The sequence below is a fragment of the Lithobates pipiens genome, unplaced genomic scaffold (assembly GCF_037356315.1).
Source record: "Lithobates pipiens isolate NorthernLeopardFrog02 unplaced genomic scaffold, aLitPip1_a1.2 Scaffold_16, whole genome shotgun sequence".
Lineage (NCBI taxonomy): Eukaryota > Metazoa > Chordata > Amphibia > Anura > Ranidae > Lithobates > Lithobates pipiens.
This window is the reverse complement of record NW_027507748.1, coordinates 154829568-154845173: the sequence shown is the minus strand read 5'-3', so window position 1 is coordinate 154845173 and position 15606 is coordinate 154829568. Positions and strand designations below refer to the sequence as shown.

The following is a 15606-nucleotide window of genomic DNA, read 5'->3' as shown; positions in this document are numbered from 1 at the left end:
CGCAAACTTAATAGCCCTTCCCCTCCAGCAAGGTATAGTCACCACTCCATGCTCCTTTGCTGCTCAGATGGAACCTGCTTCTCTAACACAGTGGGGCTTAGAGTGTGGCGGATCATGCATCCTCTCTTATGTAAACAGGCAAATCTCCAGACCTGATCACTATCATCCAATAGGGCAGTGACGTCATTCACCCTTTAAGCTCCGATATCAAACTTTATGCAGAGTGGACAGCTGCAATAAGGAAGTGATGAGAGGATGTATGGCAGGTATACTTTGCTAGGGTTGGTGTCTATCAGAAGAAACTGTCACTTTGCCGTAAATTTGCTGGCGAGAGTCTCTTAAATGGGCAGAAACCACCATCCATGGCAGAGCAATTTTTAAAATCCGTACAAGGAATAAACGTATATGCAATCGGGCTGTTCAGATGCTTTATATGCCCCAATATGTGTTGGATTTCTCCCATTATATAGAAATGTATGGAAGTACAGAGCTTTCTTACTGGTTTCTTGGAACAGAAAGACAAAAAAAAAAAAATTGCACTTTGATTCATTAAGGGGCATTAAACCCAAAAGGAATCCTTTATTATATTGCAACCTACCAAATCTTAGATATGATGGTTAGTTTTCTTTCCCTTATTCTCACCTGGTGATCTGGCCAGCAAGTCTGTTTTTCAAAAGGTCTCTAACAGATGCATCAATTAGAGGGATGATACAAACCACTTACCACCAATGCGTTGCTTACAATGATTAGTCTTTATGTAAAACCATTATCAAAAACAAACACGGTTCCTGCAACTGCCTAAAAAGTGTGAGCTGGTGTTTGGCTTTAATGTGTTAGTGTATTTAAATCTGCCAGAAGATTTAACTCTCCCCTCTTCCCCACAAAGAATGCTTCTGTCCAAAAGGTGCTTTGTTGCTTCATCCAGAGCGTAGGTACTCTAATACAGGAGGTGCGTTACTGGCCAGATCACAAGAGGGAAAAAAAAAAAAAAAAAAAAAAAAAAAAATAGAATATACACACATATATATATATACATATACATACATACATACATACATACATACATATATATATATATATATATATATATATATATATATATATATATATATATATATATATATATATATATATATATATATATATATATATATATATACACATACATATACACACATACATATACACACATACATATACACACATACATATACACACATACATATACACACATACATATACACACATACATACACACACATACACACACATACACACACACACCGCATCTAAGGTTTAATATGGCTTTAAGGAAAGTGTGAAATGGTGATGGGCAGAGTCGAGTTATAAATGTGTGTATCCTATGGGGGACATTTATAAATTCTGTTGACAACCAAAGCAATGCAAAACAGACGGAGTGTCATATTTTGCATGATAAAAATGTTACTCTGTGCATTCATATTGGTTCTTGCCCATTTTACTGAATATAGCCACCTATGTTTAACCACAGTTAGTATTTTGTATGTGCTTACATTAATGACAGAGTCCTTGAACTTGATGTGTAGTCTGTAATTGGATATCGCTATGACGGCATCATTTGCACTCCCTAAATACTCCACACTCTCTCCTGGCAGCACTTGGAATGGTACCTGCAAGTAAGCAAAAAAAATAAAAATAAAATAAATCTCACCAGGGAACATAATTGCATCCAAAAGAAAATAATTTATATCAATTAATAATGCACTACCCCTTCTGCACACTTTAAATTTTCAAAGTCCTCGTCCCCCTGTGTTCTCATTTGCATTAACCATATAAATTCCCCCCCATGCCTCCATTCGGTGACAGATGGTAATGTATTATCTCTGCACAAACAGCCCATCTATAAAAAACAGGGATGCATTGCTAACCCTATAAAGTATTTCTAGACGTAAGCATTTCATTTTGTAGGTAAATCACTGACAAGGCTGATCTTATAAATGGTCAGTGAATTTGAATAGAATAACTGGCTTAAAATCATAAGCTCTGCATTTAAAGAACTTTTTTTTTTATATTATTATTATTATTATTATTATTAACAACTTCATTGGGAGGCCAGCATTGGCAGCATGCATTTTGCCAGTACAGGTTAGGGAGGCCAGCATTGGCAGCATGCATTTTGCCAGTACAGGTTAGGGAGGCCAGCATTGGCAGCATGCATTTTAAGAGTACGTGATAATGGTAGCCTTAAACTCATATCTGCTCTAAATGCATATGTATAGTTCGACCCATAGACAAAAAACGTTGTAGTCATCATGTACGTCACTACTCTTTGTACTACACCCCAGCTCCTAAAAAGCAGATCTTCACCCCTTACTCCCCATTTTTTTTTTAACCCCTGCTTACCTGGTTCTAGGTCCTACGCAGTTAAAGTGGATGTAAACCCTCACATATACCAAGTGAAGTGAACAGCCTCAGATGATGCAAATCTAATTTACACGTATATCTGCCGTTTTAGAAAGTGAAGAAAGTTTCTGCTTTAGACAGTGAAGAACGTGTTACAGATTTTCTCTTCCTGTTCAGCACCAAAAGTGAAGTCTGGACATACGGCCAAGACAGCTGACTGGAGGAAAGGCAAGTTATGTTACAGTCTTATTCCAAAATGGATTAAATTCATTATTTTCCTCAAAATTCTACAAACAATACCCCATAATGGCATTGTGAAAGAAGTTTTTTTTTTTTTTTAAATCTTTGTATATTTATTAAAGATAGAAAAAAAAAAAAATTACATAAAGTGTTCACAGCCTTTGCCATGAAACTCAAAATTGAGCTCATGTGCGTCCTAATTCAACTGATCATCATTGAGAGGTTTCTACAGCTTGATAAGGGTCCACCTGTGGTGAATTAAGGTAATTGGACATGATTTGGCCCATAAGGCACACACACACACACACACACACTTGTATATATAAGGCCCCACAGGTAACAGTGCATGCCAGAGCACAAACCAAGTCATGAAGTTCAAGGAAGTGTTTGTAGACCTCCGAGACTCGTTTGGATTGAGGCACAGATCTGGGGAAGGGTACAGAAAAAGTTATACAGCATTGAAGGTCCCAATGAGCACAGTGGCCTCCATCAGCCATAAATGGAAGAAGTTTGGAACCACCAGGATTCTTCCTTCCTAGAGTGGGCCGCTGGCGCTCGGGGGAGAAGGGCCTTAGTCAGGGAGGTCACCAAAAACCCTATGGTCACTCTGACAGAGCTCCGTTTCTATGTGGAGTGGGGAGAACCTTCCAGAACAACAACAACCATCTCTGCAGCAGTCTACCAATCAGGCCTGTATGGTAGAGTGGCCAGACGCAAACCACTCCTCAGTAAAAGGCACATGACAGCCCACCTGGAGTTTGCCAAAAGGCACCTGAAGGACCCGCAGACCACGAGAAACAAAATTCCCTGGTCTGATGAAACGAAGATTGAACTCTTTGGCCCGAATGGCAAGTATCATATCGGGAAGAAACCAGACACTGCTCATCACCTGTCCAATACCATCCCTACATTGAAGCATTTTGGTGGCAGTATCAGGCGGTTTGGATTTTTTTTCAGTGGCAGAAGCTAGGAGACTAGTCATGATAGAGGGAAAGACAAATGCACCAATATAAAGAGACATCCTTGATGAAAACCTGCTCCAGAGTGCTCTTGATTTAAGACTGGGGCAAAGTTTTGTCTTCTAACAGGACAACGACCCCAAGGACAAAGCCAAGATAAGGAGTGGCTATGGGACAACTGTGAATGCCTTTGAGTGGCCCAGACTGGACCCCGATTGAACATCTCTGGAGAGATCTGAAAATGGCTGTGCACCAACGCTCCCCATCCAACCTGATGGAGCGAGAGGTCATGCAAAGAAGAATGGGAGAAACCGGGTAAAAATAGGTGTGCCAAGCTTGTAGGAACATACTCAAAAAGACTTGAGGCTGTAATTGGTGCCAAAAAGGTGCTTCAAACTATTAAGGAAAGGCTGTGAATACTTATGTACGCAAAGATTTCAAACAAGCTTCTTTCATGTCATTATGGGGTATTGTTTGTAGAACTTTGGAGAAAAATAATCAATTTCATCCATTTTGGAATCAGGTTGTAACAAAATGTGGAAAAAAAGTAAAAGCGCTGTGAATACTTTCCGGATGCACTATACAGTATATCAATGTCTTGTTGTATCAGTAACCGAACTAAAATCTAAAATGTAACACATAAGACAGAACTCAGGGACTTTACGTCACCCTGTATGAAATAGCTGGATATTAGAGAAAAAAAAATGTCCGGTATCTTGAGACCGGTCATTGTTCAGCTCCTACAGTCATGGGAAACGGAAAGTAATCTGTTGTGTTTTGTAACACATCAGGAGTACAGAAGCTCTTGTGCTGGATGAGGATTATGGAAAAAGAACAAATTAATTATACTTCACCAAGGAAAATATTGTCCGTCTTCTGGCCTTACTTAAAAAAATAATAGTGCAATTTCAGATGCGACTTGAGTCACACATAATCGCATGACAAAAACACATGGTTTTCAATGCGGTCTGTTCAAATCAATGCCACTCAGCATAGCAAGACTTTGGATAAGGTTCCTGTACTACTCTGGTGCAATTTTAGTGCGATTTAGGCCCTACAGAATCAACAGAACAATCCAAAACCAAGCTGCACTACATACATGCACTCAAAGTTGGATCAAAATCGTATGGAAACAGTGTTAACATAGCCCATGGGGGGGGAAATGCATACACCAACAGTGAATATAGTGTAAAAACTGTTTATGTCCATTACTAGTAGATGCTGACCTTTCACGGTCCATGCTATTACACAGGATGTTGTTCCTCCCTTGTAATAGCAATAAAGTTGATAAAAAATAAAATTATGTTTTAAAATTTGAACAACATCCCGTGTAATAGCATGGGCCGTGAAAGGTCCTCTTTATGGAGAGACACCAAATCTCTCCTCTGGCCTCCAATGCAGCCAAGTAAAAAAGGTAGAGGTTATAGGCATAATGGTTTGGTCACTATACCAAATCTGATCTATATGGACAAAGTTCATGAAAGTATAGTAAGCGAGTCCATCTGTAAATTATATATATATATATATATATATATATATATATATATATATATATATATATATATATATATATATATATATATATATATATATATATATATATATATATATATATATATATATATATATATATATATATATATATATATATATATTTTTTTTTTTTTTTTTTTTTTTTAAATAGGTATTGGCGAGTACTTGAGGAAAGTATCGGTGCTCATACTCGGTCCTAAAAAAAACTGGTATCAGAACATCCTTAATGACACTAAGCTATGAAATGGAACAACATCCTTGCAGGAGGTCTCCAATTTACAAGCCAACCTCAATGCATGGTTTAATTGGGCAACTAAGTGGCAAATGAGGCTTAATGTTGATACGTTATGCACGTGTGGGCTAAGAATATTACTAGGGGGGGTACAACTGGGGCAATCCATAGTGGAGAAGGACCTGGGGGGTTTTGGTAGATCACACGCTCTAGGGTTGTCCCGATAATGATACTAGTATCGGTACTGATACCAAGCATTTGCCCAAGTAGGAGTCAGCAGTAATCAGTGCATGGGGGAGTTACAAGTCCCACCCCCGGCTTTCAGCTACTTAGTGAAACCTAAACAGCAGTGATTGGTGCTTGTAACTCGCCCACACATGATCACCGCTGACTGTCCCTGCATCCTCCCCCAGTCCCCCTCCATGCCCACTGCGTCCCTTTGCTGTCCCACTCCATTCTGCTGTCCCTCTCTGTCCTCCTCCTTCCTTTTCTGTATGAACAGAGTCAGTGATCACTGGATCTGTCCATTCACATAACTGAAACATTGTAACCTCCTGTGATTAAGAGGTCTCAGTTTATGAATGGATAGGAGCCGCAGTCTTCTCTCCATTTTCAGTGCAGCTGAGGCTGCAGAGAAAAACTGGGGAATCTCTATCCTCTGTCTGTCTCTTTCTCTAGGGGTAGATATCAGATACCCCAACAGGGCTGATAAAAAAAACAAAACAAACACACACTGTCTACCGCGCCCCCCCCCCCCCCCCAAGAAAAAAAACAAAACACTGTTGCGTGACATTAAAAAGAAAGTACTCCGTCTTAAAAAAGTGGTATCGGGATAACCCTAATAAGTTCAATAATAGCATGCAATGCCAGCTGCAGTTTCCAAAGAGGGCTCAGCAGCCACGTGCTGTATAAAATGCTTTAAGTAGCAGGAGCCGTGTTTTTATTTTATTTTTGGGGGGGTTAAATGCTTTAAGGACGCTGGTGGATGTAAAAAGATGTAAAAAGAGAGGACACGCTTAATCCGTCTTTTTGTTTGAAAAAATAAATAAAAAAATTAGAGACTGAACTGATGAAATGGTCTGCATGTGTGAAAGGGGCCTAAAATATATTTCACAAGGGGGACAATGAAAAAACTGAGGACCACTACACATAAAACAAGAAAATATTTTCCAGGTAATCCGAGGACATTCGCACTATATAAAATCCTCTTTTCTCATTCAACAAGACAGATCTTTGTTGTGAGGAATGACTTCCAGCATTTGTGTATGGGTGCAGCCATACAAGCCTGTGCAAGTGATCTTCCTCTAATGTGGGCCAGGTGTGTTTGTTATACAACAGCTATTTACACACCAACAGGATGTAATAAAGTCTTTACATTTCTCACAGGCATATCCATCCAAACATTGCACACCAACTAAAGATGACAGAACAGAATGGAGCCGCATGGAACTGCTCAGGCCCGGTTTAGCCTCCTAATGCTGTTCACATCGAGAGATTATAAAAGAAAAAAAGATAAATTGCAAACTGTAGGCATCTTTATAGAGTTTTATGTCCATCACCTTGGACAGTATTTTATTGATGGACTTTATAATGCTCAAAACTGGAATGCATAGGCATAACACATATATACTCTTAAAAAGGCAGCCTAGCTAGTTTCTCACCCTCCTGGTCCTAACTAAACAAGCAAAAAAAAATCACCTTTACCCAATGCCAGTTTTAGGCTCACTTGGTCCCAGCAACAGGGACTGAGTGTAGAGCTGAGGATTGGAGAATGGCATCTGCAGGGCATGGTTAAAGTAGAACTCCAGTTATGATCCTAATAGCATATAAAATATAATATAATATATATACATACATACATACACACACACAAATATAACCAGAGTCCTCTGTGGGAGCTGGAATCTCAGTAGTAGTTGGCACTACTATCAAGGTTGCCAACCATCAGTAAATTCACAGACCGTTTGCAAAATCCACGATTTTTCCATGTGCCCATCAACGTGCATGTCCACAATGGACATTCACAGATGTTAAAATAACAGATTTTACCGACAGTTGCCAACCCTGACACCTATAGCAAACCTCCATCTTCTGGCTCCTGAGCCAAACCGCTACCCCACTGCCACATTTTCATTACATCTCTGCAAATAATGCATATTTCCCTGTGTTTTATCTTTTAAAGACACAGCAAGCACAGAAATGGACCTTTCAGCCTTCATTTAGATTTGCAGTTGGAAGCTGGCAAAAACGCACACTTGAGCCACCAAAAAAGGTAGAGGATGGGAGCATTTACATGCCATCGTCACAATGCTTTGTGCCTGCAGTAAAGTGAACTAGACATGTTGAGATAGGCAAGCCCGCCAAACGTGACACATTCGGGCAAATGTACCAATGCACACGGCTGTGGCACTTTGTTGGCAAAAGCGGGATTAACACAAGCAATGAGGAAGCATTGTTTCCTTATAGCCTGTCAGCAGCCTCTAAAGTGTGATCCAAATGTGAATCATGCATCAGAGCAAAAGGTAGATTTAGATTTGGGGTAGCTTTAGACATATCTGTCAGAAATCTGTCCTGTGGTGGGCTGACAAAACAACATTTTTGTGGAATCCGTGGCGTCAGCCCTGCCAATATTTTTTTACTAGACTACTTAAACTATCCTTATCCTATTCTGCACAACACAGAGAATCTTTCTGCAGTTTCAAGATAAGAACTTGGACTAATTATTCTCCTGAAGAATTCTGCACAATACAAAAAGGACAGCTCTGAATTTCTGCCATGAGCAATAGGTATTCGCTGCACTTATGAACAGAACAGATGTAACAAAATGCCTTCAGTGATTTTTACCAGACCTTAAGAGTAAATAGAGGTTTGTGGTTAGGGTTTGCATACACTAACATTTTTTCAATTCTCCTTTCTCCAGCGCCATTCTTCTGTTATCAGCATGAGAACTTCTGACAAGCTCCGACACCTGATAAAACCAGCCTGAATTTTGTGTCAGGGCGGGTGCTATAAAGAGCTTAGACAGCTGGTCAAAGCACAGCTCTGCAAGTATCTGCCTATGAGGAGGGTGGGGGTGTGCCTTTCCTCCAATCAGCTGTCTCAGTGTAGGGAAAGACTCCCCTCCCCCTACTGGAACAGGAAGAGAAAATTCTAAAAAGTATATAAATCAGAAGACAGCAGATATACAAGTAAAATGTATGTAGGGAGATTTGTTTCATCTCTATCATCTGAGGCTGTTCACTTCACTGGCTATATGTAAGGGTTTATAGCCACTTTAAAGGGGTTGTAAACCCCCCCCCCCTTTTTTTTTTTAATAACATACATGTCATATTTACCCTGGCCACGCTGTGCAAAACTGCACAGTGGAGGTCTTACTCTTCTGGGGTCCACTAGCAGAGCTGATGGCTCCTCCCTGCATTGAGTGCCCACGCTGGAGAAGACTCTCCTATGGTGGACACCCATGTGGGCGCACTCCAGAGTCCTGCGTCTGTGTCCATTCATGCCACTGGATTTGATTGACAGCAGTGGGAGCCAATGGCTGTGTTGCCATCAATCTAGTCAATCAGGACCCAAGACACCAGCTAGAGCTGGTGTACTCGTTCCTGGCCAGAGAAAGATCAGGTTCAGGTAAGTAAAACATGGGCAATGGGGGGGGTAATACAGAAGGTTTTTCACCACCTTAATGCATTAAGATAAAAAACCATGAGGGTTTACAACCACTTCTGGAGACAAAACTGGTTGAGGACATAGGTCAGCATTCACACCTGAGCAGAAGTAGCGCATATTTCTGGTGAACTTGAAGTGTTTTTACAAGCTTTGTGCAGGTATTTTTGCATATGTATCACACTTCAGGCATTTTTTTGTCTGAGAAAGAGGAGAGCAGTTCTACATGCGGGAAAGATGTGCAAAAGTGCACATGTCACATTTACAGGTGATCCCATGGTAGTCTATGGGGCAAAAAAACTCATTATGGCAAAAAAAAAATAAAAAAATAAACACACAGTTCATATAGTTCGAGTGTACATGCAACCAAGCACAATTCTATTCTATAGGATTCTGCGTGTTGTGTAGCCAGGCGTATAGAAACACTACAAAAGGCTCAGGTGTCAATGGTGACCAATATACCTACTAGCAGGGAGTAGTAATCAGGAAGTGAAAAGTAACCTCTTATTTAAGAATGTAAGGAGCAAGAACATCATCAGCAGGTCAGTCACATTTTCTATACAGAAAAAAAAAAAAAAAAAAAAAAAAAAAGGATGATGTGTTCTTGATTGCTAGATGTTTGCCAAGTGGAAATCTTCTTTAACATTATGTCCATCACTCATAGGTGCACATTACTCACTATTGCCAAAGCCCTTCTATCTCATCTGAGATTCACTGGCTTCAAAACCTAATGTACATTGCCAGCGGCAAGATTAAAGTTACATAAAAAGGTAAAGAGGAAGGCTGCTTTAGCCATTTTAAAATCGAATGAGAACAGGCCCAAAAACGGTTGGCCAGAATTATGCAAATTGTTGCCAATCAAGTAGGCAACTTTTGGTCCCTTTAAAATTGACTTTAGCAAAATGTAGCTGAAGTGGTCAAGAAAAACTAGAAAGGAATTTTTTTTTATATATTTTCTGCACCTGCCGGCACTTACCCATAAAAGAGGTATATTCATACTTTTAGCAACCCTTTAAGAAACCCCATTTCTTAATGAAAAGATATAGCAGCATTTAATACGAACCTCTGTCGCTTACATTGAAAGGAAAAGATCCTACTTTGTGTCTTAGACTGGCCATACTTTATACAATTTTCCTTTAGATTTACCAAAATCATACAATATAAGGTCAAACCTAAATCAATTTGTATCCAATCAGGCAGACTTTTGTACCATATAGCGGAGGGTAAATCTAAAAGAAATTGAATAAATTATATAATGTATTGCCAACATAAAGCCTTGGTAACCCCAACATTTCATATTCCTGATATGTGTCTGCTGTACCATGTACTTGTATGAGTAAGTATCCTGTTCCTTAAAAGGTTAAATCCCTGCTGTTCCTGCTAGTCCACCCGCTTTCCTATTAAAAACTGACCACACTAAACAGGAGAGCACACTGGTCAGTTCTCTAGCCATGTTGGGAACTCCATGTACTCTCCTCCAATGATCAGAGTTCTGACACACTGACTGCACAGCTATACCGTGTGACAAAATATTGCAACAATCGCCATTTTATTCTCTAGGATCTTTGCAAAAAAAATAAAAAATAAGGTAATTATATGCAATTCATTTCTGACCTTTGTTGCTTACAAGTTAAAATGCGTATTTTTTGCTAGAAAATGGCTTAGAATATATACACACATGCACACACATATTTGGGGGTTCGAAGTAATTTTCTAGCAAAAAATACGCATTTTACGCAACTTGTAAGCAACAAAAAGGTCAGAAATAGGCTTAGGTGTGAAAGGGTTAAACTGAATGGGTTGTTTTACAAGGTGATCGTTTACAATCACTCTAATACTCTCACCTGAGCCTAGATACAAAACCACCAATGAGTTTTATCCTATCAGAATGTTTTGCAAGGCTTTATATTTCAGACATTTCTCTTGGTTTAGGACAATGCAAACTAACCAGCCATAATAATGTTATAGTTGGCAATTACTTCACAAATGTACAAGCACATCAGAATACACTGGGGTCGATTAATAATTAATAAGAATTGGCCAAAACCAAAAATATACTCTTGGCTGGGCATGGGTTAGAAGCAGTCATGTACATTAGAAACATTAAACTTCAAAACATAAAATTCTTAACTGTCCTGCCATAAACCGCTATCAAAATGCCAGATAACGCAAAAAAAAAAAAAAAAAATTATTATAATTATATATATATATACATATACACACACACACACACACACACACACACATACAAAAAACAAAAACAAACAAACCACACACACAATGCAGCCATGGTAGCAGTAGTAGCATATGCCATGTTCTGTACAACACAGATCTTCAGTGCCATTTTCTTAAGATTGATCTCAGAGATTCTACTAAGCCGAACCTCACAGGTTTTTTGATTCTGGTCGTAGTAAAAAAAAAAAAAAAAAAAAAAACACCACACCACACCCGACAGATCGCGGTACTAACACAAGCAATATTAGTACACAGATCTCCCCACAGATCTCTATTGTGTTCTGACAGGGGGGACCACCCTCCCAGTCAGATCATTCCATTGGCTACAAGCTCTGATCGGATGCCAGTTGACTGCTGGTTTTCAAGCATGCTCATTCGACAGAAGCTGGTCGTTATATTGCCTTCTGTCAGCTAGGCAGTTGTACACACAGGCTGAAAGTTGGCTGGTTTCTACTGTAACAGCAGATTTCAGGCGATATTCAACCCATGTGTACCTGGCATAAGGCAAGTTCTCAATGCCACCCACTTAAACCAATTCTTACCTTTGTCTACATTCCAATGATCTTCCCTGTGTGGCCCTTCAGACCCACACAGCCTTTGTTCCAAAACAGTCTTCACCGAGTCACTGTCATACTATACATGCAGCACATTAATATGGAAAGCGCTTACTCTACGGAAACCACTGAAGGCCATCATTAACAGGGTCGCACAGTGAAGATCGCTGAACGAGGATAGTGTTAAGTAATGGGCCAGGTGGGCTGTGACCCTTGAACCAAAAGTACAGTTGTCCCTTAAAGAACTTCAAGAAGCAGCTCTGGTGAAGGCAAATAAAACATCTTAATTACACTCATCTCCATAGAGTCGGTCATGAGATATGGCCCACCTAGTTCTTCCTGTTCACACGTGCTGTCCATCATGCTTCTGGCCTTTGCACCACTTTGCAGTATTTTGAGTAGTCAGCATCTCTCCATGGCTTTTAATTAAATTAAGTACACAGGGACCTGATGCATGAGCACAGCTAGAGTACAGTGCCTTGAAAAGGTATTCAGACCCCTTGAGATTTTCCACATTTTGTCAGGTTACAACCAAAAACATAAAATTTTATTGTGATTTTATGTGATAGAACAACACAAAGTGGCACATAATTGTGAAGTGGAAGAAAAATGGTTTTCAATTTCTTTTTTCAAATAAAAGGTGTGATGTGCATTTGTATTTAGCCCCCTGTAGAACCACCTTTTGCTGCAATTTGCTTTGCACATCTAGGAGAGTGACATTTTTGCCCATTCTTCTATGCAAAATAGCTCAAGTTCTGTCAGATTGGAGGGAGAGCGTCTAGGAACAGCAATTTAAGTCTTGCCACAGATTCTCAAATGGATTTAGGTCTGGACTTTGATTGGGCCATTCCAACACATGAATATGCTTTGATCTAAACCAGGGGTCTCCAAATTTTTAAGAAAAGGGCATTTACTGCCCTTCAAACATTGGGGGGGGGCCATACTGTAGCCAGTGGGAGCAAAAAATGCAGTGGCATTGTTGGGAATAAACAATGATATAGGCGTTGTGGTCAGTGGGAGTAAAACAATTACATCATTTAGAGTCAGTGGGAGAATTAGGGCTCCATAAATAGTGTTAGAAGAAAACCCGGGGAACAAATTTTCCCACTAAGATTGCACTGCATTTGGTGCCAGACCTCAGTCCCTCAACTCTGACCAGTCCCTGCTGAAGAAAAGCATCCCCACAACATGAACCACGCACTGTGGGGAAAATTGTGTTCAGGGTAATGTGCAGAGTTAGTTTTCCGCCACACATTGAACTTTTTGGCCTAAAAGCAAAATGCTATTTTGGTCTCATCTGACCAGAGCATCTTCTTCCACATGTTTGCTGTGTCCCCCACATGGCTTTTCGCAAACTGCAGACAGGACTTCTTATGGCTTTCTTCTTGCCACTCTTCCATAAAGATACAATTTGTGGATTGTATGAAGAACATACTTTCCTGTTGACAGATTCTCCCACCTGAGCTGTGGATCTCTGCAGCTCCTCCAGAGTTACCATGGGCCTCTTGACTGCTTCTGATTAATGTTCTCCTTGCCTGGCCTGTCCATTTAGGTGGACAGCAACGTCTTGGTAGGTTTGCAGTTGTGCCATACTCTTTCCCATTTTCGGATGAGGGATTGAACAGTGCTCTGTGAGATGTTCAAAGCTTGGGATATTTTTGTTTTAGGACCTAACCCTGCTTTAAAACTCCTCCACAACATTATCCCTGACCTGTCTGGTGTGTGCCTTGGCCTTCATGTGGATTGTACACCAAGGTTCTCTAACAAACCTCTGAGGGCATCACAGAACAGCTGTATTTATACAGACATTAAAATTACACACAGGTGGACTCCATTTACTAGTTAGGTGACTTCTGAAGGCAACTGGTTCAGCTAGATTCTAGTTAGGGGTATCAAAGTAAAAAAAGAGGGCCGATTACAAACGCACACCACACTTTCAGATGATATTTATTTGTAAAAAAGTTTAGAAAACCATGCATCATTTTCCTTCCACTTCACAATTATGTAACACTGTTGGTTTATCAGATCAAATCCCAATAAAATACATTTACATTTTTGGTTGTAACATGGACAAAAATGTGGAACATTTCAAGGGGCGTGAATACTTTTTCAAGGCACTGTACAAGAGAACATCCAGATTAAGTGCTATATATCGAACAAAATGCTAGAGAGGCAAGTAAAAACATACAAAATTACACAGAATATTTGAGAACAACTCCTTTGTAAAGAGATGTCGAACAGAGAATGTGAAGTACAAAAAAAAAACAAACAGAAAATGCAAGATAAAACAACGGATATTAAGGGGTCATGCACACCGCAGCTCAAAAAAGCCGCTTCTTCAGGCATTTGCCTGTAAAAAAAAAAAAAAAATAAAAGAATAAAAAAAATAAAAGCTTATAGTAACTATTAGAATTAATTTGGATACAATCAGTACATTTCTAAAAAGAGAGAAAGAAAAAAAAAAAAAAAAAGTCAGCATCAGATCATAATAGAACATATTGTATAGATCCATTTCCTGGGGAGCCAGATGTCCAGTCTGTAGTTATGGAGAATATTTAAAGAAAACCTAAAAACAGACAACTAGTTTATTCAGAGTATATGGCCTAGAGCAGTGATGGCGAACCTTGGCACCCCAGATGTTTTGAAACTACATTTCCCATGATGCTCCACTACACTGCAGAGTGCAGGAGCATCATGGGAAATGTAGTTCCAAAACAGCTGGAGTGCCAAGGTTCGCCATCACTGGCCTAGAGTGTATATTATCATCACATCATCCGCTCCTACTTTGGTTTCTTAAAAAAAGTCACAAGAATACAGCAATGGTTGCAACAGTGACAATGCTAACAAAATCCAGTACTCCACCCTAAAGTGGACCTTCCGCTCATCGGAACCCTCCCCCCCTCCGGCGACACAATTGGCACCTTTCAGGGGGGAGGGGGGTGCAGATACCTGTACAGTACAGGTATCTGCACCCACTTCCGGGATAGCTCTCTGCGGAAAGGGGCGTAGATTACGCCCCTTTCCACAAGTGCCCACCCCTTTCTGCAAGTGCCCCGCTGCCTGCTGGGAAACACACAGATCCCAGAGGCAGCGGGGACCGTCCTTATTGCGCAGCACGACTCGCGCATGCGCAGTAGGGAACCGGGAAATGAAGCCGAAAGGCTCCATTTCCTGATTCCCATACCCAAGATGGCGGCGGCAGCACCCGAGAGACGATCGAGAGATCGGCTTCGGGTGACGACATCGCGGGCGCGCTGGACAGGTAAGTGTCACTATTTTAAAAGTCAGCAGCTGCAGTATTTGTAGCTGCTGGCTTTAAAAAAAAACGCGGAGCCCCGGCGGACTCCCGCTTTAAAAGCAGAACTTCATCCAAAAGTGGGACGTCTTGCCCTCCCCCGATTGCTTTTGACAGGTAACCCGCTCCCAAAGGCAATCCAGGCAGAGGTTCCCCTCCCTGCCCGCAGCCTTCTGAAACAGGTCACAGGTCCAAGAAAACTGCGGGAGCACTCAGGACACAGCGTCCAGCGGGCTGTGAAGCCACGAGGAGTCAGAGCTGGCTGCCCCCAGTTAATGTGACAGTGCTGGGGAACCGAAGGCCAGTGAAGAAACCTGGGTGAAGACTGCACTAGATCCCTGGACAAGTGAGCAAGTCAGCAGCTACAAAAACTGTGGGTGCCGACTTTTTAAACACTTACCCGTACAGGGATTTAGTGCCGTCCTCATACGATTCTAATTTTTAAAGAGAGCAAATACCTACAAAACCAAGCCCACAGAAAATGTAGCAAACTGGCAACAAAACAAACAACTT

The 15606-nt window shown here is 40.6% G+C and overlaps 1 protein-coding gene across 5 annotated transcripts in view; it reads right to left on the bottom strand.

Moving 5' to 3' along the window:
* The window catches only part of MTMR4 (myotubularin related protein 4), a 117860-nt gene that overhangs the window by 52714 nt on the left and 49540 nt on the right, over positions 1-15606 (bottom strand). For all 5 annotated transcript variants that reach the window (XM_077480666.1, XM_077480667.1, XM_077480663.1 and 2 more), the window contains one exon: positions 1533-1649. In XM_077480666.1, coding sequence (XP_077336792.1) covers positions 1533-1649 — 117 coding nt within the window. The remainder of the gene's footprint in view (positions 1-1532; positions 1650-15606) is intronic.